General features: G+C 36.7%; 1 protein-coding gene and 1 long non-coding RNA gene across 6 annotated transcripts; both read left to right on the top strand.

Moving 5' to 3' along the window:
• The first annotated feature begins 340 nt into the window (after nt 1-340).
• On the top strand, nt 341-22,169 carry LOC106165687 (uncharacterized). Of its 5 annotated transcripts, none has more exons than XM_024076354.2 (18): nt 341-519; nt 1,687-1,864; nt 4,681-4,910; nt 6,797-7,939; nt 10,602-10,668; nt 11,501-11,783; nt 13,528-13,583; nt 14,897-14,972; nt 15,672-15,714; nt 15,975-16,149; nt 17,136-17,357; nt 18,100-18,192; nt 18,362-18,561; nt 18,787-18,830; nt 19,685-19,833; nt 20,141-20,247; nt 20,610-20,730; nt 21,027-22,169. In XM_024076354.2, exons 2-18 carry the CDS (start codon nt 1,694-1,696, stop codon nt 21,093-21,095), a joined length of 3,249 nt encoding a protein of 1,082 aa, XP_023932122.2. In that variant the 5' UTR covers nt 341-519; nt 1,687-1,693; the 3' UTR covers nt 21,096-22,169. The 5 variants fall into 5 exon arrangements, with proteins under 5 accessions (XP_023932122.2, XP_013399440.2, XP_023932125.2 ...); XM_013543986.3 differs by having other exon boundaries at nt 18,097-18,192; XM_024076357.2 differs by lacking the exon at nt 17,136-17,357.
• LOC147764287 (uncharacterized) lies at nt 11,794-13,500 on the top strand. The gene is made up of 2 exons (XR_015335429.1): nt 11,794-12,543; nt 13,263-13,500. It is a non-coding gene; the product is annotated as an uncharacterized LOC147764287 (long non-coding RNA).
• Nucleotides 22,170-22,206: the final 37 nt, after the last annotated feature.

Below are 22,206 nucleotides of genomic sequence, written 5' to 3'. Positions count from 1 at the left end.
TAATATCTCTTCACTCAAAGCTGATGAAAATAAAGAAAATTCAAGTGGCAATTTTGAACCAATGATATTTCAGAAAACAAACATATTGATAGATACGTGTAAAACTGTAACACCAAAAGAACTCATGCGTTTAAGACGGTGTTTTTTTTAGTAGTACATTTTTTCTATGAAACAATTTATTAGTTTCAGAAGTTTCTAAAAGCACCAACCAAATGGAGTCATTACACGAAAAGGGGAGTTTTGTGTTTTTACTGCAAATTAAAAGCAAGGCATAAGAGCGTAACACTACTTCGGTTCACTTAATTGAAAACGAGGCTTGATGTGGAGATTAGACTATTCTTTATTTGCATAATTTAAAAGTCCATCGAAAACGAGATCACAACTCGAAAGTACAATATTTGCGCATGGGCACAACCAACAACGGTCATGGAGCGATTTGAAATTCAAAAGTTTCCTGAAGGAGACATATTCCATGACCTGTTGACTTCATATTCCCTGGATAACACTTGCATATCACCGGTAAGGCTTAGAGAACGTGTATATGTGATGTAAAGATTTTGTGAACAATATTTCATTCAGAAAAAAGAACTTGTCATGTGGCATATCAAGTAATTTAAATGCAGACGTACGAAAGAGGAAGTGACTTCAGTGGGTCGCCCCATGTGCATTCCGTGATGTGTACTCATCTTTGATGTTTATCTCTCTCCTGTTCAAGTAGATTCACTAAACTTGTTTCAGTTACCACGTGAATGTCTTTACAAGTAATTTTTTATGTATTATTGAACACAGTTTAAGTATAAACACGATTGTCGTCAGATGTCATATGTAAACATTTACATAAATTGGTGCTTTACTTCAAAAGGTTGACAACAGTGAAACTAGTGCCACATAAGTCTGTACATCAATATTTTCTAGTAGTTTTTTCTTACGAGTGCCAAATGTGCCAATTCATGCACGATCTATGCACATAACTGTCAAATGTTGTCGGCTGACTCGGCCAGATTATGAGGGCTCTTAATTACTTTGCTTACCCATCACCTCCTCATGCTGCATGTTGCTCAAAAATTCATCCAGTCTTGCAGTGGACAACTCTGAATAAAGTCACAATCCTATGCTGCTGTAAAAATCACTCATTGAAGACTGTCATCAACAGACTTCTGAATGCCAGAAATACATCAGAGATACATATGTCCTGGCAGATGAAAATTTTGTGTTGTAATTTGATCTTATTGTGTTGGTACAGAAAGTATATATAAAAAATGAATGCAAATAGGGGTGCTTTAACATGAACCTTTATGCTAATTCTTAAGGGTATAAAATTATATATACAACTATTAGTACAATAGATATTTTGGTAGAACTTGAATGTGCCCTTGATATCCTCCCCCCCTACACACACACACACACACACACACACACACTTTTTATTTTATCAGTTATTTAATACCCTATCATATCATATGATAATATCTGTTTTCAGTGCCAGCTAGCCCTGCAACTGAGTTTATTGACCATCCAAATTTGTTATTTGACTACATTACTATCACATGTATGATAAAATGTCTGCTATCCTGTATGTTGATAACTTATAACTAATATATATTCCCGCCTGTATTTACTTAGTGGGTGCTTGTCTTTGATTTCGTTACAAAGTTCATAAAACCAGTAAAATGTTTTTAATTTTAGGTTCAGAATGAGTTTGGATGCCTTTGTTGACTCTCTACATGACGAGAATATTGGTCCATTGGATTGTAGCAAGACAGCCAACTCTCATAAAAGTCCAGCTCTTTGCAGATCAATTCTCAAACCTTCAAACTTTGATAATCTGATTGACCTGAAGACACCACAGCACAAACATTTAAAGGTAATGTATTTGTAATAAGTTATTTGGAATATAATGTTAAAGATGACCACTGGCATGTAGCTAATTAAATCTGAATTGTACTAGATCCAAAGGACAGTAATATATTACTGAAGTAAAATATAATTTGGACTCGATAGTAATCAAAGTCTGTCAGTACTAGAGTCAAATAAATCCTGAAATTGCTAGTATTGGTCAATTTTGAAATTAAAAAAAGCTATTTTTAGCATGGTGAAAGTGTTCAAAACACTTGTTTGTGGTGAAGGAAACAAATTCAATCCTAAACCTGGCCTTTTCATTCATGTGATAAAATAGTGAATGCTAAATTAATGATGTGCCAGAATAAGAACTGAAAGATGACAAACCAAAAGAAGCTTTGTTGCTGTTTTAAAGTGTCTGTGATGAAAGTGATATTTTGTCTCAGACTAGACTGACTCTGTGCATTATGCTAGAATGGCTATATCAAAGTTGATTCATTTTCTACACATCAGGCGTTTTGCTTTAAAACATAGACAGTCTATATTTATAACATGGGCGTAACTAGGCATACGCACGGATGCACTGTGCGTACAATTTTTTGGCCAACCATGATATTATTATATATAAATTTAGTGTATTTTTCACGGAATATAAAAGAAAATCCTCTGCTTATTAAAGTCACCTGTATGTACAAATCCTCTGTATCAATTGTATAGGCACAATTCTTCTGACCTCCCCCCCTTCTTGCAAACTGAGGTAAACAATGCCTGTAACCTTAACAAGTCCTATCTTAATCGTCCATCTAACTGAAACTTCCTTTACCTCTTAATTGGAGGGTTCAGTGGCCCTCAACTCAGCTGTACCCTCTTTCTTGAGAATGTCTGGCGATATTTATCTCAGGTAAAAATCTGCCTGAGTGTTATTTTCAAAGAGCAGCTCCCGCAACCCTGGGGGCACTAGATAAAATCTGGACACAAGGTTTAAGAAGGAGCTAGAGAAACAAAGGAAGAATTTTTCCTGCAAAGCTTCAAAGAATTTTGACACGGACTGGACCCAGCTTACCCCTCCAAACTAACAGGGTGACATGGGCAATTTTTACAAACAAATAATTAAACTTAGATGTATCAGAGCTCTGTCGTGTCGTACAATGGGTTGTCTTTGGGAGCCATGCATCCACATGTAAGGTGAATGAAACCATATGTTAGTTCCACTCACAGGTGGATCCAGGATTATTCGAAGGGGGTTCCACATATGCAAAGCTAGCCTCCTTTTAAATAAATACACCGTTCTGGGTAATAAGAATATTGAAACTTTTTTAATTGCGAGAATATTTCTGACTAAATGATGATTTTATTATTAATGGAAATTAAGCTGCGATGTGTGGTACATATGCTGTAATTACGCTGTCCTTCATCTCTTGCGTTAGTCTACATTTTGCTGGGAATTTAAAAAATCTGTGCGTACAATTTTTAAAGGTCTGGTTACGCCCCTGTATAAGTCATGATTCATCTTTATACATTCAAGTATCTGTGTTGAAGTGGCAGAGTTCATCCCTTCTATTTAATGGTGTATAGCTAAGGGTGATGCTGACATGGTAGTTGTACTGAAAATTTCATTTATAACTAAAATATTTATGGGAAAAAATAATTACAGAATTAAGTTTCTTTGCATATTTACTAAGGCATTTATGGCCCAAAGATATTTACTTAAATATATTTAGCCGAAAAAAAAAGAAAAGCATGTAGTAATTTACTAGCTTCAACATTGGCACAAACGTGATTTAGCCTGTTGGCAATCTCTCTAAAGATCAAAGAAATAAAGTGAAACTTAAATTTCTTAAGTTGACAAAATCAAATTAGTGTTTAAACCACAAGGAAAAAATGAAAGAAAGTAAATACACAAGAAGAACCAAATTTTGTACAAATAAAGTAAATATATAAGAAGAACCAAATTTTGTATGAATTAAGTCGCAGCCCCTCACCTTTATCTGCATGATAAAGAGAGTGCACTTTTTGTCTACCTGAGACATGAGTAATTGAGTACACCTGTGCAAAAGTCAGAAGTGCAAGATGGAAGTACAACAACAAAATACCTGGATGCTAATAATAGGGAGAAAGAAAAACCACATTACATGGAAAATCCTCCTAGATAACCATGCCAAGTTTTGCTAAAAACTCTGCATGATATCCAAACATAACTCTGCTGTTGCCCTTCTGCTTGTTCTGGTATTTAGCAATATAAAGTTCCTCAGAGTATACTGCGCAGAGGGAGGAAGAAGATTATTCAGCTTGGATTTCAAAGCTTGATCTAGATAAAAATGTTTCTTGAAATCACGACTAGTTAAATTGGCATCATGGGTGCTGAGAACAGCAAAGAAACGGTTGGAAAAAGTGAAAAAGTTAAATCAGAGAAGTCCATGAAAGTTAAACTGGAGAAGTTTGAAGCTGAGAAACCCGTGAGTGCGATTTTTGCATATGCATGACATTGAAGTGAAGTGAAGTGGAGTGCTGGTGGTATGACTCAACCGGTTGAGGTTGCAGTTAGATTTCCTTTTTATGCCTCATTAATCGGTAATAGTTATTCATACTCTTACACAACGTGAGTCTGCATGCTTATTGCTAGAAAGAGGAACTGACTGATGAAAGTAGAATACTGGAGTGACTGACAGCAGTTCTTGGATGGGACCGTAATACAAATTCAAAATGGAGTTAGAAAGGTGTCTGAGACGAGTGTACTCAAAAGGAAGATGGCGAATGGCTAGATAGCTGAAAGAAATCAGAATAGGTAGTAAAACAGTTTTGTTATATATAGTTTAAACATAATTTTTTTCCTCTTTCTAGGTTCACTTTGAGACTCCATCGGTGGCCAAGTTGCCTGTTGAGACGCCACCTCAGACTCCAGGGAAGCAAGTGACCCCCACACGCTATGAGGATATTCGTGTTTTAGATGAAAATGAGTGCTGGCTTGAGCGTACCGCAGTAGTGACAAAAGCAGACCACGAAGAATACATCAAGCTAGCCAAGGAATTTGTTGATGAACTGATTGCAAATTTGCCTATCCTACAAGTGAGGTTAGTTGATTCATTGTGCAAAGTATATATATTTATAATCCTCTGCTGTTAGTCCAATTCATTAGAGTTTAGGAGGGTGGTGCTTGTTGTTTCTTTTTATCAATATTCCCAAAATATAATATAAAAGATGTATGTTTTGAATTGTTTTAGAAAAAAAAGTACATCCAAATTTGGGTAACTTATTGAAGTTTAACCCCCTTCCCCCTAGAAAAATCAATTGGATTTTCTATCACATGTTGTAGAGTTACAACATTGTGTAATCCAAGTAACCGAAGATCAGTATTATATAGTGTCCTCAAACAGCGTATAATTTTTTACTCATGAAAAGATCAATTCTAGTTCCTCTTATCTCCACCAGGTGTGCTTATGTAGCTATACAGACCTATAGCTAATATTGTGGTTTATATAGTCTGGGCATGGGTTGTTAGTACTTCAGTCAGCCTGTTGAGGTTTTATGTGGAAGGAAGAATTTTAACAGACATAGGTAAATGTTTCTAACTGACATTTAAATACAAAATAAATTTAATTGTGAAAGATATTGCTCAGGTTTTTCAAAACTTTGGCAACATGAAAAGAGGTATTTGAATTACCCATGATGGCCATTCTAGAATAATTATATTTTTTCACATCCGACTGCTTTAAAACTGATAAAGTGTAGACCGGAAACATTTCATGAATTATTACATGAAAATGAAAAGGAATTTAGACCTCCCTTCCCTTGTCCCATATTACCTTTGCATGAACTGTGCTCATTGAAGCAAATGGCTTTTTCTATTGGGTGGGTATTCTCCAGTACATCAACACTTTTCAAGGTGTGACACATGTATATACATCTTAAAAAGCTATATTTGTGGCAGGATAAAAGATGCCCCCTAAGGTCATGGCTCCACATAGTTTTGGGGTTTATTTAGAGAGCATTTATATATATTATAGTAGTGAGGTGCCCAGGTTCACTGTGGTGTATATGTCTAGAGTGTTAAGGTGTGCAGAATATGGGGAAGATAGAGAAGAGCAGCATGAAGACCAGTTAGACTAAGATGTATGGTATAGTACACCTTTGACAGCTTGTGGTTGCTCTTACTGTACTGCAGCAACTTCAAGGTGTTTAATTCATTATAAATCTATCCATCATTTTGTTTTACATCCAAGGGGGTTTCATCTTTTTGAGGCCTGATTTGACCTTGGTATAAAAAAGATGATACATTTATATGTCTGTCCTATTGTCCATGGCATGCCTGATGAGGTTTTGAAAATGTGTGATGATATGTTATCTTATTTGAGGAAAAGAAGTTATCTTATCGAAATGGACAGTGGGAAGATTTTTAGTGTGATGGTTCCTTGTAGTATTATGAATACACAACAGGCAACGATATGCTCTACCCAGATCATGTTCAGAGGGGCTATTTTGACATGCCTGGATTAGCAGATTACTGTTGATTATCTCACAGAAGAGGTTCTTATGGGGAACCTTAATTGCTCAAGAGGACAAAGGTAATGATCGAAAGTGCACACCTTTTTGTTGCTGCAGGTCACAGGTTTGAATGATTACTACGAAATGTGGTATTTAGGTATTGGTGGTTTTGATAGGAAATAGAGACCTCAAAGGTGTATTTTGGTGGGAAATGGGCACCTCACCTGAAGTACATACCTGTGTGTCATTGTCAGGAAGAGAGAGGAACAGGAAGGAAACTTCTAAGTTGAAATGTAGGTTGAGATTTATGATAGTAGTGAACCACTGATGTATGTATATTTTCCCTTTCCTATGGCTCATGTGGCTGTTTGGTTTAGCTGCTGAGTGTTTGTACAGATGGGCCATAGGACAGTTTTGTTGCCTGACATCACTTCGAAAGTATGAGCTGGTTTAACTTATTTCGATTTTCTTCCAGGGAGGAGCATATTACTGGGAACCAACCACCACCTCACCCCAAAGAGGAAGTCTCCCAGGAGGCAAGGGAGGAGCAGGAGGAAGCTAAAGATACAAGTGCCCAGGAGTTCTTTGATGCAGAGGAGGGCCTTGTAGACACTCCCAACAACGCATCATCCTCAGGATCATTAGAGCCAGTTGCTAAACAGGGTACTGCTACAGGGGAGGCTGTATTGTCTGAAGGGGATGTCCAGAAACCCCAACCTACATCTCTAGTACAGGAGCCAGAAGAGTTTCAAGACACTGTGGAACCTGAGGAAAAAAAAGAAGAGAAGATGAATGACACAGGAGAAACGTCCCCCATACCTATTCCTAAAGGATCGTATAATTACAATTTCGATGATTTTGATGAAAACACTGACCCTTTTGCTTGCAAGAAAGGGCTTGCCATGTCCCCACCAAAGACTGGGGGAGATGCCATTATCAATTCAGGGAATGAAGGGGTGGATGAAAATATAGATCCTTTTAAGACCAAGTCGAAAATGAAAATGTCTCCACCCAAAGGTGGAGATTTTGACGAAAATATCAATCCTTTCCAGACCAAATCAAAGGTTGCAATGTCACCGCCCAAGCATGATGACTTTGATGAAAATGTGGACCCTTTCAAAACAAAGTCCAATATGGCACAATCCCCACCTAAAACAGGAGACTTTGGTGAAGATATTGACCCTTTCCAAACCAAATCAAAGGTAGCAATGTCACCACCCAAACATGATGACTTTGATGAAAACATTGACCCATTCAAAACGAAGTCCAAAATGGCAAACTCCCCTCCAAAAGAGGAACATTTTGATGAAAATATCGACCCTTTTCAAACCAAGTCTAAAGTGGCGCAGTCACCACCCAGGAGTGAAAACTTCGATGACAACATTGATCCTTTTAAAACCAAGACTAAAGTAGCTCAGTCACCTCCAAACAATATGGGGTTTGATGAGAACGTCAACCCTTTTGAGACGAAGACTCAGTTGGCAAACTCGCCACCAAAGTCCTTGCAGGTGGACAACAGCGTAAATATGAATGGAAGTTATACTACAGATTTGAAGGACAACAATGGTCAGGACAATGTTGAACCAGAGGTGAACAAGGAGCAGAAGAAAACTCCAAAGTAAGTAGGATTGATTATTGTAGAGGCAGAATATATTTGCAACATCTATCTCTGTAATCTATTTCCAAATGTTGACATAGCATCATAAAATGAGCTCTGAAATGTGTTTCCTGATCAAATTCAAGTGATACTTCCCAAAATTTTGCTGTGGTACTAAATTAATTGGACAATGAGGAGGTGTGCTCTAGGTTTTCATCATTTTTTATAGCTGGAGATGGAGACAATTGTATCACCTTTTAAATGTTGTGTACACAGTTTATCGGTGGAAACGTTATATTATAATACCACATCTTGTGCTTGGTCTCCCATCAAAAGGAAAGGCCCTGATAAGAACTTGAGCACACGTCTGTTATTCTTTACCCAGCCAGGCAAGAAAAATGGTTACCTCACTAATCAAAGCCTTTGAAGAGGGATTAGTTGGAATTACATAGTTCTTAGTCTACTTGCTATTGCAGGAGTTTATTGGCTCGATTTCAACATTGCATCTGAAATGTCATGGTGCATACGTCTAGGCCTTGGCTAGCATGCCAAGTTTGCACTAGATGCTGTAGAAAATCTAATTTAGCTGAGAAGAATATTATTTTATCTAATGAGAAGATCGGATTGGTTTCTGTTGAATTCTTATAAGATTGGGGAAAAACGAGTTATTTGGCTGGAATAGGATACATTTCTTCTACAGTGACCCTAGGACGTTTTAATATGCAGGTGAGGTATAGGTGAAAATCTTGTTATGATAGGAAGAAATATCATATCTGTATTATGTAGATCTAAATTGACATGTTCAGAAGTGTCTAAGATCAGATAAAAAGTAATGATACATATAGACAAAGGAGGATCTGTCTTACTGCCCTTGTTAGTATGAAAGGAAATTATGTTTTAGCACAAAATGGGATAGTTACTTTCTTATATATCTTAAAGACAGTGAAATATTGAAGTATCTTGTCAGAAAATCTGTAGAAACTCTTTGCATGTTTTGATACATCAAAACAAATACTGCCTCAATCTATAATACAACCACCATGGTTAATTCATATAATTCTATATCACAGTAATATCACCTGGAATTTGTGTGGCGATCAAGGTAAGTGAACCCAGGCAATGATGTTTACCTAGTGAAATGCTAGTAGAGTCCATTTATATTCACGAGGTGTATCTTGTGTGATACATATATGGGACATTTGTCTTCCAGCTAAGCCTGTCCTATATTATACACCAAGGGCCTAAGGGTGATCTATTTCAGTGCTTGGACAGGCAACGATTTAAAAAAAAAAGAAACATGCAGCAAGCATGTTGATCCTCCATTGTATAAGTGCTGCCACGTGATAAGTTATGACTGTTTACAAACTGTTATTGATTTGCTGTTAGAAAAGCACATCAATAATGTTCCGTTCTACATCTACGTTATTATAATTGTGTCCTTGGGTAACCACTTTAAGCAGGCCAAGGGGATCAATAAGGAATGTCAGAAAATTGTCATTTTTAGTGCTTAAGGCGATACAATATTTCTTTTTAATCCAAGGGCAGTATGGAATTCATTTAAGCTGGTATTAGGTTTTCATAAGGACTTGTTGTTTGGGGCCAAGCATTAGGTTTCCTCTGTGGAGTAGTCTCAGTTTCTGTTAGTGGTGGATGACAGGTGGGGAGCCCTAAACAGGTGAGTTAGCACAGGATGGCTGGTTTCTCCAGGTATGCAGATTTAATGAGGAGTTATTGGCATTCCTATCTCTAGGGAAAGGTGGGCTAATGTAAATTAAGGGGCCACCTCTTCTGGGATGTTTTCACACAGGAATAACTGCCATAGAAATGTATTATGTACTGTTCAGCTTGTTGTCAGTTATAAATAGGGTAAAGGTTGTATTTCCTAGTTATAGAAGATGGATTTAATTGATGTAAAGACTGAAACAGTTGGCTGAATGTCATTAATGATGTATAGGGTGTGATGAAAAATGTGATGTCGGTCCTATGCTAATAGATATCATTGTTTAACAAGCTGGAGGGTTTAGTACTAGTAGGCTCCTAAAGGCATTAAAATATTAGCCTGGCTGATACTGTGAAAACTCTCTCCCTCCTCTTTAATAATAAAAAGCCAGATTTAATTTTTGAAAGAAAATCTGGATGGATTTCTCCTACATGATTATGTTGTGTATTGTATTATTGCTATGACATTTACATTGGTCTGCAGATAAATCAGAAGTGACAGCTTATTGTGAGGAGTTTTTCTTGTAACCAAGGTGGTGTTCCCACCCAAGCTATGCCCTCTACTGACACCATTTAGTCTTGACAGGGGGCGGTTATGTTACAGTCTTTACTTGGATGGTTTTAAGGCATGTCTATCTGATCTTTAAGAGGTTGTTCTCTTTGGAAATCTCCAGCATATACCTGGTGGCTTTGAGGTAGCTCTGAGCTGACTGTTATTAAACAACAGGTATACAGTATTGATTATGACCTTGATATGGAATTCATCAGTATATTATTCATAAGGGCAGTGCTTGGTTACAATTGGTTGACTTGGCCAGTGGCCATTGATTTGAGGCTAAAAGCAAGGCTGGTATACCTGATGGGATGCCAGATAAAGCAATGGGCTTTTCGTGTTATTACTCTGCTACTTATGACCCCTGTCACGCCTGCTTGCCGTAACTGTGTCACCATTTGTGTTTTACAGAAAGAAAAGCAGTCCTACAAAACAAGCGCCAAAGAAATTCAAGCGACCAGTTGGGCAGATTAAAAAGGTGGGTAAAAGAAAAACATTGTTGCAGTATATTCATTTTATGCTTGTTTCAGAAGTAAATTTAAATATTTACATCAGCATATACTTCAGGAATGATGAGAAATTTGGCTCATTAAGGTGTGATTGTCTGTGACTGTGTGCATTTGTGGTTTGGAAGTTCTCACTTACACCCCATAGTGAACATGCAGTGCAGTGCAATTAGATGTGTTTGCATTTTTGAAGACCTGCTTCTGTGATATATCTGACAAAAATGCACTTGTACTGAGAAATCAACCCATATTCCCATAAATGTTCAGTGAACCATGGGCCAGTATTGTCTTTGACACGTTTTAATATGTGGACCACTTCCAATTAGTATTCTTTTCACTTAATGGCACACAGGATCCTCTTTTAAGGTACAAAAGATTATTGATCTAATAGAAATATATGTTGATTGTCTTATGAATTTATGATATTCTCAATAAGTATCTTCTATGGGCATTAGAGTGGCAAAGTGGTATTTCATTTTCAGAGCAAATAAAGATATGGATATATGATATGCATTGAAGAGTATTTGATCACAAGTCATTACTTAAAATGTATTTAGTTTCAGAGACCATTCAGGACTTGGCCTTTATATATATATATTGATAATTCTGTATTTAATTTTGACATGGTGTACACTGTACACTAAATGTACACTAAATTGGACTGCAAAGAAAAACAACAGACAAATTGAGTATTGAGGATTAGATTTGAAGAAATAACAAATATTGATTAATGTTCGGAGTTTGGAGGAAAAGAAGAAAGAATATTATTTTCCTAGACATGACCCAATTCTATTTTACTTCCAGGATCCCTTTGATAGTGATATTGAGATATTTGCACCTAAGGCACCGTCAGCAGCACCACAGGAGGAGTCCAATAATAACAATGTGACCAAACCTGAATCTCATTGTGACTCTGGCGACACAACTTCAGCCAGTGACTCTGTTGCACAAAAGGATTTAACGGACAGTGTTTCTAGGGAATTGGAGCAGATAGTTGATCAGAAAGGAGATAATATATTTGAGGCTCAGCAAGCCGGCCAGGAAACGGAGCTGACGGAAGAGGAGACGTTCAAGCCTGCAGATGAAGGTACGATCAGTTATAAAATTAAGGTTAGGTATGAATATGAGTGTATACCTGTGTAAATGATCATTTTTAGCAGCTCCTGCATGTCTCCAGATTAAATGTCAAGCCATTTGGTGTGTGGATGGTGCTGTCCTAAATATGTCATTTTATCCCAATATTTTGAGACAGTGGTCAAGCGCATACTTCATTTCTGTATAGCTTGGGAGCATAGTAAGGTCACAAATACTATGCAGGTGCAGATAAACTGGTACAAGTGTATTTTAAACTTGTAAATAGCATATCAAAATACAGCTTCTTGAACAAACAAAAAAGGACGAGGTCACAATAGCTCTAAATTTACATGTACCTCTTACCAAAACACCTCTGTTGCATTGAACATTACAGTGTGTATTGATTTGGCAGCTTGTCACGATTTAGGAGGCACAAACGCAGTTAAAGCTGGTGTATAGGAATTACTGCATGTTCCATCAGACAGTTTGAAATGTCATAGCTTAATCTGCCTGTATTTTCCACAGACAATCGGAGTTCTATATATAACCCAGTGAAATGGCGTGAAAATGCTGGAACAGATCTTTAAAACCCAGAAAGCAATCCATCTTTAGTGGAGGTTGCTGGCAAGGGTGCTGTGTGTGTGACAGCAGAGCATAGGCTCAGGGGTGTAGTATGGTGACACTGTCTGCCATTGACTGGAAAACATGGGCTTTCAGGGCGTGCCTCGACTTTCTGCAGTACCTGGTCAGAGGGTTTCTACTGTTCAAGGCTGGTATGTGTATTGGAAATGGGTATAGATATAATAGGTTATGTGGAGATGTTACCAAATAAGTACTATATGATAATGAGCCAGAGCACTGGAATACAGTTTTTTGAGCCTTGGGGTGCTTGTAGCAAAGGTTCCTAAGAATAGTATATATGCAGTCTTGAATGCACTGAAATGATTGTTTTGAATAGTGGCAGCATTGTTTATCTGCCCCAATCCTTATTGCCTGTTAAGCATTAAATTAATGTGCATTAGACATTGGTTGTTTAAGTGATGACTTAAGTTTAAACTTGTTTTCGTAGTGACGGATATTGCTCATTAACCAGATTTGAAACTGATTTGGTGATTTAATCTGACACACCTTTGTTTGTGTATCTTGTGTAGAAAGTGTCCAGGTTCAAAAAATGGGATTTTCTTTTCATTTTGTTTCATTAATAAGCCCCAAAAATATAAAACATAAAATGAATATTTATTTTGGCTTCAGTCAGAAGATATCATTATAAAAATATGACAGTTTTCATCATAAAAACAAAAGACAGTCATTCTGTTGTGTTCATTGCCCATAACCTTGCATTTAATGGATGCTCTTATGAACTAGCAGTAACCTTCTCTGGGACCTGTAGCATTCAACACTGTACATGTAACACGTATTGATCCATCCAGCCTGTGCTCTCCAATCTTTGTCCTGTTGTCTATAGGCATCTGTGTATTGACTATTTCCCTAGTCCCTGCTGCGTGGGCTGGTTTGGGGAAGAGATGTTCTGTCTGGAGCTGGCATTTGAAGTCAGAGCCAAGTTGCCTCTTTTTCTCTCCCTCAGTCCATTGCTTCACCATGGCGAGTTGTTTAGAAGTCGAGATCTGTAGCTTGCTGGAGCGTTTTCATTTTCAAGGTACCTTGAGATTTGATCACCTGTTTGAGCTCCTGTTTGATAAATGGAATTTATAACTTTTGATTTTTTCGCTCACCATGAATTTTGCTTTATTTTTCAGTGTTCAATGACCCGCTGGCATTGGACATGCTAGAAAAGTTTGGTGGGAGAGGCGATGTAAGTAGCAGTTTTCATTAATCATTCTTGTAAATGGTATTAGTTGAGAGGATGCAATAGAGTGTAGGTTGTCATGTTATCTTACCATCACTCATAAAATTGGCATATTAGATTTTAGAGATGGGTATTGAAAGTTTTGAGATAAGTGTCATGACATGTACCAGTTGTAAAGAAGGTATATAGGTATGAAGACGTGTTAATTGATGTCTGTTAGCATACAAAGAGAGAAATTACAAATTTTAACATGAATCTCAATTAATCTCAAAAATGTCTTCAAAGAAAATTTCACTTATATAAGTAGCAGTGTGTTTATATCCCAGGATTTTTTTTCTCCTGAGCCATGAAATGATAGTGTGATAACATGCATCAATTTGCAACCGAAGAAATTTAATTCAGAAAACCAGGATGATGAAAATCTACAAAAAAGAACACTTCAGAATTTGATTACTTGCGGAATACAATACAGCTCTTGGCTCATTTTTTATTGATCATAAATCATGTATTACAACTGTCTGGAGCAACGTCATAATGATATTTGTGTGCTCAAGGAAGTTAAACAGTATGCAGTTGTTTGAGGTCGGAGCTTGCTAAAATGTACCAAGTGGGTGTCGGTGTCAGCTAGTGATGGAGATGTTATTTATATAGCTGACACTTGTATTACAGACCTACGCAGATATGACAGCACAGCCATGCATTTAATGAACGTAGAATTTTAGTCCTCTCTTGTTGTTGAAACCTGTTCACAGTAGGGTTTGTTTGCAGGGTTTTCAGAGCCGAAATTAGAAATGAAAGTTTTCTTACGTGAATTAAATTTAGATGAAACCTAAAGAGGGATGTGGGGATATCCTTTGGTTGTCTTTACATCTGGCTCAGTTGAAAAGAAGTACCATCTTAAGTTAAATGTTCATGCAATAGTGCACATCGGGTACTAAGAAGAGATTTACATGTGATAATAAACCACGTGAAATTTTATGATGGATGCCACCATTTAAATGTTTACGTTTGTTCATCGGGTAGAAATTGGCAAACATTCAATGGAAGGAAACTGCATTATCTCTCTGTTTCACTGGGGAACAGTTTGTCAGCTGTGTTGATCGCCACTGCTAGTCAAACATTGCTGGTGAATATGGATATGAATTTGATTTCTCGTTGATTGGTTTCCTACCAGTGGCTTGTAATTTAATATTTTTGTGGCATCCTTTTTGATTTGGAAAGTGAAATGAATCCCTCTCTTGCTAGTTCATTTCCAATTGATACAGTTTCTGTTATTTGGTTATTGACATTCATGGTTTCTTGGAACTTTCAATTTGCAGTTGAAAGAAAGTGCATTGGGCAGGCAGTCACTGTATGTGAAGTTTGATCCATTAGTGAAGGGAGCAGAGAGTCCAGGTAAGAAAAAACTGCATAGAAGTGTGCTGTATCCTTAAGACTACAGAATGTCTCATCGGAATTATATTTGTCAGCAGATTAGATGTGATTTTTGTCATTGTCAACTTGTGGGTTTATGTCCATATACACTACACCAATCCTGCATGGAACGTTGCAAACAAATTACCTTTTGTTAATTGCACAATTTCAAGATGCGCCCACCATTAACTTTTTTTTATGTGTAGCAGATATGCTCATCCATTTGAGATGAATATTATGACGTTCAGGAAATTATCAGTCCTGCTTTTATGACTAAGATGTTAGTTGAATATCAGTCAATATGCCTTTGAGCATTTTATGCTCAAATGTGAGTAAGCTTTGAAGATGCTAGATTTAAAAAATTGATTAAGAAGCTGGGCTCATTAATAAGATGCTTAGAAACATACATTACTATGACAACGGTCTTGTCTACTAATTTCATATTGTAAAGCTTATGAAGGAAAAGAAAATTTACCAAATGAAAATATATCATTTTGCTTTGTATTGTCAAAGTTTTTTGAAGACTTCAGTAGGCTGTAGGACATCATTTTTTCCTCCAATGAATTGTTAGTGATTTTCTTCAAGTAGTGTGATGATTTGAAACTAATCTGGTTCTGATGGATTTAGTATATTCCATGAAATTTTGATAGCACATTATATTGAAGTGTAATTTTTTTTCAGCTATCTTGAAGAACAAGCAGCTGCAGTCTGTAGCAGAGTCTGGGTGAGTGTTCATTTCATTGATTTAGTTTTCTCCCATTAGTAAGGAAGGCATGTAGGCTTTGACTGAAAATAAGGGTTACATCATACTCCAGAGGTTCGTTCAGTCCCAGCCCAAATGCATCTGGTTCTGAATAAAATGAGCCAAGGAAATATAATTGGCAAAGAAGTAGAAAATAGATTAGTGGTGCTCTCTCTCTATTTTCACTCGCTCCTTGTCTGCATTTCATTATTTAATATCTTTCTGTTTATATCTCCCTGTAGCAATGATGACCTGCTGTGTATGAACACTCCTCCCCTTGCTAAAGTTCAGCAAAGACTTGGAAACAAACACCCCGCTGCTCGAGTTCTGGAACACAGCTTGGAAGAGGAGGAGGACAGGGAGCACCACCAGGCTGTGGATAAGCTGTTGGCATTCAGCCCTCCAGCACCGGAAAAGGTACTACAGCTTTATCTTGATACTGAAAGCATGCTTTGGTTGACCCCCAGAGTAATGAAGCTTCCTTGCTGGTGAAGTTGATAAGGATGTTATCTTCAGTTGTTCAGTGTGTGCCATAAACTTTTCAGCTTACTATCTATTTCAACTTCCAGCTTCCTAAAATCTACTGGTTCAGTTGCCAGTTTCCTGAAATCTACTGGTTCTGTTAAGAATCACTGGTCAAAATAAAAATTTCAATCATATTGGACATTTACTCCTATATCAAATTATTACTAGTAATGACAAGACCTTGATTTTGTCAAATGTTTCTGGATCACTTTCACCCATGGAGACGCATTCTAAAATATTTATGTAAAATTGTGGAAAAATGTTTTTTTTTTTTTTTTTTTTTTTTTTTTAAACATTAAAATCTACAGCGCACATTGGACCACTAAATTCAAACATTCTGAAAAATCTAGTCGTCCACACAAAATTTTACTGGTCACGGGTGTCAGTTTGCAGACTGGTTGTTAAAGATTATGATCATTTTAGCTTTCTGTGAATCTGGATTAGAAATTAAGATATTCACTACTGCGATTCAATCAAGCAACACAATTTTTCTTCTTTGTCAACCGTATTGCTGTCTCTGTAATTCTGTTGTCATGGATTGTTATGATATTTTTGCCTATGTTGCTCAACATTACAGCACTTTATGAAGCTTTCTGGTCTTGCTTTCCTGAGATGTGGCAATTTTGGCTGTCTTTCAATCTTCTGTGTACCTGAAAACGATGTCAACTCCCTAGTTTTGTTGTTGTACAGTTTGGTTGTAAGTTCACTATTGCTGCAGCGGGCTCTGTGTTGTTCATGAGTATAAAGCTGTATCTTAAAACGGCCTTTTTATTTTGGTCCACAGGATTTGTGTTTATAATGATAATAGGGTCACAAACCACATGTATATAAATATATGAAGTACCAATGATAACATACCAATTTCATTTTCATCGCAGCCTACTGTGTCAGAACCCCAAAGCACACTGAGTAGCCATGAGCTGACGCAGACATGGGTCAATCACATGCCTCGCCTGACCTCAGAGATGGACGACTCAGCTGTGCTTTCCCAAGATTCCTTGGATTGTATGAGTATGAGTTGGTCGCAGGAAAATGGCCGACCCGATAGCCCTTTACAGTTTGACCATGAGGAGGTGGTGCGCATCAGCTGTGACCCTGATGTAGGTGCCCTTTTCGAGGCTGTCAAGAATGCTCGGGTGCATGATGGGAATGCAATGGCTGCCACCCCTCCTTTGTTTTGTTGGCATGTCATTGCTTTGAGTTTAATTTTCAGGCAGTGCTAATGGCTGAATCACCATTGTATTTCAGTTTTATTTTTGCGTTTTTCAATTTAAAAAAAGGCTGTGCCTTGTGTATCCTATTGTAGACTCTTCTTTAACCTGTTATGTTTGCTTTCCTTCCAGCTTTTGTGCTCAATAAATTTAGTCCTAGAACATGGATCCTGAAGTTGTAGATGTTGGTCAGAAGGTTAGCAAAGGATTCAGTAGTGTCTGGTTTTCTTTTAATTCACAACAACATAAAAATGTTTACTGGGGACATTCTGTTTTCATAGAAATGAAACTGTGGCTGTGTTGATTGCTTCTAGAGTGATGTGCAAACCTACCCCAGATGCATTTGTTCCCTATGATTTTAACAGTTTGGTTTCAGGTCCTCTGCTATTAGAAATGGATGGAGTTATCAATTCAGTTTCATTTTGATTTGCATTCTTTTAGACAGATATAGATGTGTGTTTGTTTGTTACGAATTGTTTGCTATGTCTTTGCATTTTATACCATTTAAAAATCATTTGTTGATTGCTGTGCTTTGATGACCCTTGTGCTTAGCATGGTGTTGCATGCAGACCACAATTTGACAACCACATTTTTCTGGTAGATTAAACACTCTTTGTCATGATTTCAGCAGCTGAGTGACAGTGGTTTGCAAGACAGCTCACATTCAGAGACAGCCGACACCATGGGCTCGTCAGAGGGAATGGGCACCGATGCCATAGTACAGGTAGTTATTGTTTTGGGCCTATTTTAGTTCACTTCAGAATTTGATACTAATATACAAATAACTTGGTATTTGTAAGAATTGATTTGTTGTAGTGTATGTTATTAGAGGCCAAATGGCATCAAATTTGCTCATACTGAATGGTTTTGCTCTTCTTCTCTCAAATGTCTAGGTGCTCAAGTATTCCCAGGCTGAGTGGAATACAAAGAAACAAGAGATGGAGTTGGACTTCCAGGCACGCCTGCTAGCCAAGGAGAGAACCTGGGACAAGAAGCTGCAGGAACAGAAGAAAGAGACGGAAAAGAAACAGAAAGAAAATCAAAAACTGCAGGAACAGATAGAACAGCTGCAAGCCAGCAACAAAGAAATGGGGTAAGGATTTATCTGAATTTTGAATCTCTGGAGAGATCAGATAGGCGTTTCTTCGTGGATTTTATTAGTAAAATGAACCTTTACTTGGTATAGTCCATTCAGAGACCCATGACTCATAAGCAGTTCTCTTACTTGAATAAGTTCAGTAAACCAGGATATATGATGTATGGTTATTATTATTATTTTTTTTTTATTATTATAATTATTATTATTTTTTTTTTTCAGATCTATTGTTGCAGAATTTGAGAAGACAATATCTCAAATGATCTGTAAGTATTCGTGAGCTTACATAGTATAATGTGCAGATAAACACTAGATTTTAGCTATTTATCTGTATTATTGATAAATGGTAATCTGGATAACCTCAAAAGGCAATTTTATACCCCATTCACACTACAGTTGCAAAAATGCGCATTTCTGTAATTCGGATTTTTCGTGAGGAATCCAATTCGGCATTGCGTTCACACTCGCGAAGCAAATCCGAATCCCACGTTGAAAATTTCAGGTTTAACTTCCTGTTTTGAACACTCGCGCATGCGCCGCACAGAAAAACTCAAAATACCAACAAAAAAGTCTGACGGCAAATGTATCTCAAAAAGACATTCCAGCATTCTTGGGAAGCATAAGATGGCAAAATAAGTTTGTTTCCTCATGTTGTAGTGAATGGTGACCTCCAAATACGTTTGGTGCAATCGCTAAAGTAATAAACAAGCGTTCATAGATACCCGCACTTATCTGCACACATGCGCAGTTAGGTCTGTACAGGTGTCGATTCCGGTAAGTTATCCGGATCGCGCTTAGAAATCCACCTCGCTTGCAGGATTTTGAAAATGCGCATTACAAAAATCCTCTTGCGTTCACACTACTGCATTTATTCGAATTGTGACCTAATTCGCAATTTATCCGGATAACTGAGCGTAGTGTGAACGGGGTATGAGTGACCTTGGCAAAGACCCTTAATATCCAAATCCCCATGCAACTCTAGTTTTTTCTCTTGTTGGCTAATGAAAAAGAAAAAGAAAACGTAATAGCAATTTTGATAAAGATAAATAAGAAGTCTTTTGTGGTAATAGGCTATGAGATTCTTCAAATGTTAACTTACAAATTGAATCCTGTCTTCCAGCTGAGAAGAATGTGTCCAAAGAGTCTGTTGATGATGTGTTAAAGGAGAGAGACCAGGCAGTGGAGGACCTGCAGTCCGTGGAGGCCGCCTTCTCTGACCTGCACAGGAGATATGAGAAGACAAAAGAAGCAGTCACAGCATTTAAAAAGGTACAATTCAATTTTCAGTTGCTCATTTTTACCTTAGATGTATAAACACCTTTCATTTAAACATGCATTTCATGTGTAATAGAAAAAATAATTAAACGTGTTCTCTTGCTGTGGCTATTTAATTTGTTCTTAATGTAGAATGCATATGATGGTACAATGTGAACTGTTGAAATTTTTTTTTTTTTTTTTTTTTTTTTTTTTTTTTTTTTTTTTTTTTTTTTTTACTCAGTTGTAGTAAAATGCTTTTTCATTTGGATAAAATGTGACAATAAATTTATCAATGATTTTTAATATCTCTCTGTTGTAGAATGAACAAGTTTTGAAGAAGTGTGTCACAGACTACCAAGAACGCTTGAAAGCAGAAGAACAGAAATATCAGACAGTCAAGGCACAGGCAGAGGAAAAATTGGAAACGTAAGCATAAACCCTCTTTTCAACTGTGATGATTTGGGCTCCATCTGTAATACTCGTCAATATGCCTGTTTGGAATGCAAGCAGACTATTTGAAATTGTATGTGGTATGACGATAAAACGGTAATTGTTTTCTAAGGAGGTGAGTTTTTTTTATCGAAAAGGCATGATGTTTTGACCTTTCATACAGCCATGATCATATGAGTTCTCTTAAAGTGATGCCTTGTTTGTAGAAAAAAAAATTATCTTCTCAATAAAAAAAAAAACATTTAACATTTCAATATATCACAGTGGACAACAAAAACCTATTATTAATATTTCCTCTATTTTATGACCTATATAAATATATACATTTTTTAATTCAGAGCCAATAACATGGTGGAAGACATTCGTAAAACCACCTCAGCAGAGATTGCCACTCTGCAATTAGCTCTGAAGAAAGCAGAACTAAGGGCACAGAGCATAGAAGAGAGTTATGAGCAGAAGGTAGGCTTAGACTGTATTGTATGTCAAAATGATTCATTGACAATTACAATTATTTATACATGTTGTATTTTGGAACATGAATAATTTCTCATTATGTGGATGTTGTATTTACTTTGCATTATGTGTGATCTGATTACAATGTATTTTTGTCCCTATAATGCCACTCGTTAATGAAGATAGTTTCTTGCATTTTAATGTGGGTCATTTGCTGTTGATAATGAGTCTGCATCTTCATGCCTTATGTATTACAAAACTGTGATTAGAAGTAAAATATGTATCTTTTTGAAATTTTACAGGTGAGAGAAAATAAAGAGCTAGCAGCCATCTGTGATGAACTTATAGCGAAAGTAGGCGGCTCAAACTAAAACTGAAGTCTTGCCAATGTGACCAGGTGATAGATAAGCTGGTAAAAAAAACTGACAGAAAGCTCAGAAAAAAAAGAGAGAGAGATGGAAAGGACTGCAATGCAGATTGATAAAACTGGAATGAATTTGACCAATTGGGAAAAATTGAATTAAACCAGCCAGGGATATTTTCTGTGAGGCGAAAGAAATTGGTGAAAGTTTTCACCAGATAGGATTTCCAATATTCAATGGCAGGATATGAAGGAATTTATCTGAGTAAAAAAAAAAAAGAAAAGAAAACTGACAACAGATGTAATTAGTTGTCTAGACAAAGATGTGGAAATATATATTTTTTTTCGTTTTCTTGATGATTTAATACAACTTTAACCTTTCTGTACAAAGAAAGCTGTATAATTTAAATTGATAGTTTATGTCACAAATGTTACTACAAAAATTGTATAGCATGTGTACAAACTTGGTTTGAGAAATGTTACTGTGTGAAGGAGAAATACTGAACACTTCACTTGGTTTATCTCTGTAAACTGAATGTGTACTACACTACAAAATTATCATTGAAGTACTGGTTAAGCTTTGTGGCACCTATGGTAGAATATTATTGAGGGTTTGAAGAACAATTATACAATTCCTGTTTTGTGAACGTTTTCCATATGTGGGGAATTTATCAATTAAATTTAACTGCAGAATGGGATAAATGCATTCTCTCATATCTTGTGTATTGGGATTTAGAAGTGGTTTACTATCGAAGACATTTTAGAAAATCCAGGACGGCAAGTTATTGGCACCATTGAACACATTTTCGTAGATTTTAGTCATAAGCCTCATTTTGCAAATATACATATATACATATTGATTAAATATTTGACCATTTCATTAAGTGGTGTGATATCAGGTCGAGTATAAGTGATTGTGATGTGTTGACTGCCCAGTCGTAGAATGTACTAGTAACTAGTGTGATGAAACTGGATCTGGTACTGCAATTTTGAAAGGTTATTGTTGGATGAATTGCATGCACAGAAACTAGGAATGTTGAATAATTTTATGTACAGTTACAATAAATGAAATAGTGAAGCAAAATTTGCAAACCTTCAGTTTTTTCTTTTTGTAGTTGTAC

The sequence above is a fragment of the Lingula anatina genome, chromosome 1 (assembly GCF_051362555.1).
Source record: "Lingula anatina isolate TDL-2025a chromosome 1, LinAna3.0, whole genome shotgun sequence".
NCBI lineage: Eukaryota > Metazoa > Brachiopoda > Lingulata > Lingulida > Lingulidae > Lingula > Lingula anatina.
The sequence above is the reverse complement of the archived record's forward strand: the minus strand, read 5'-3'. Positions and strand labels throughout refer to the sequence as shown.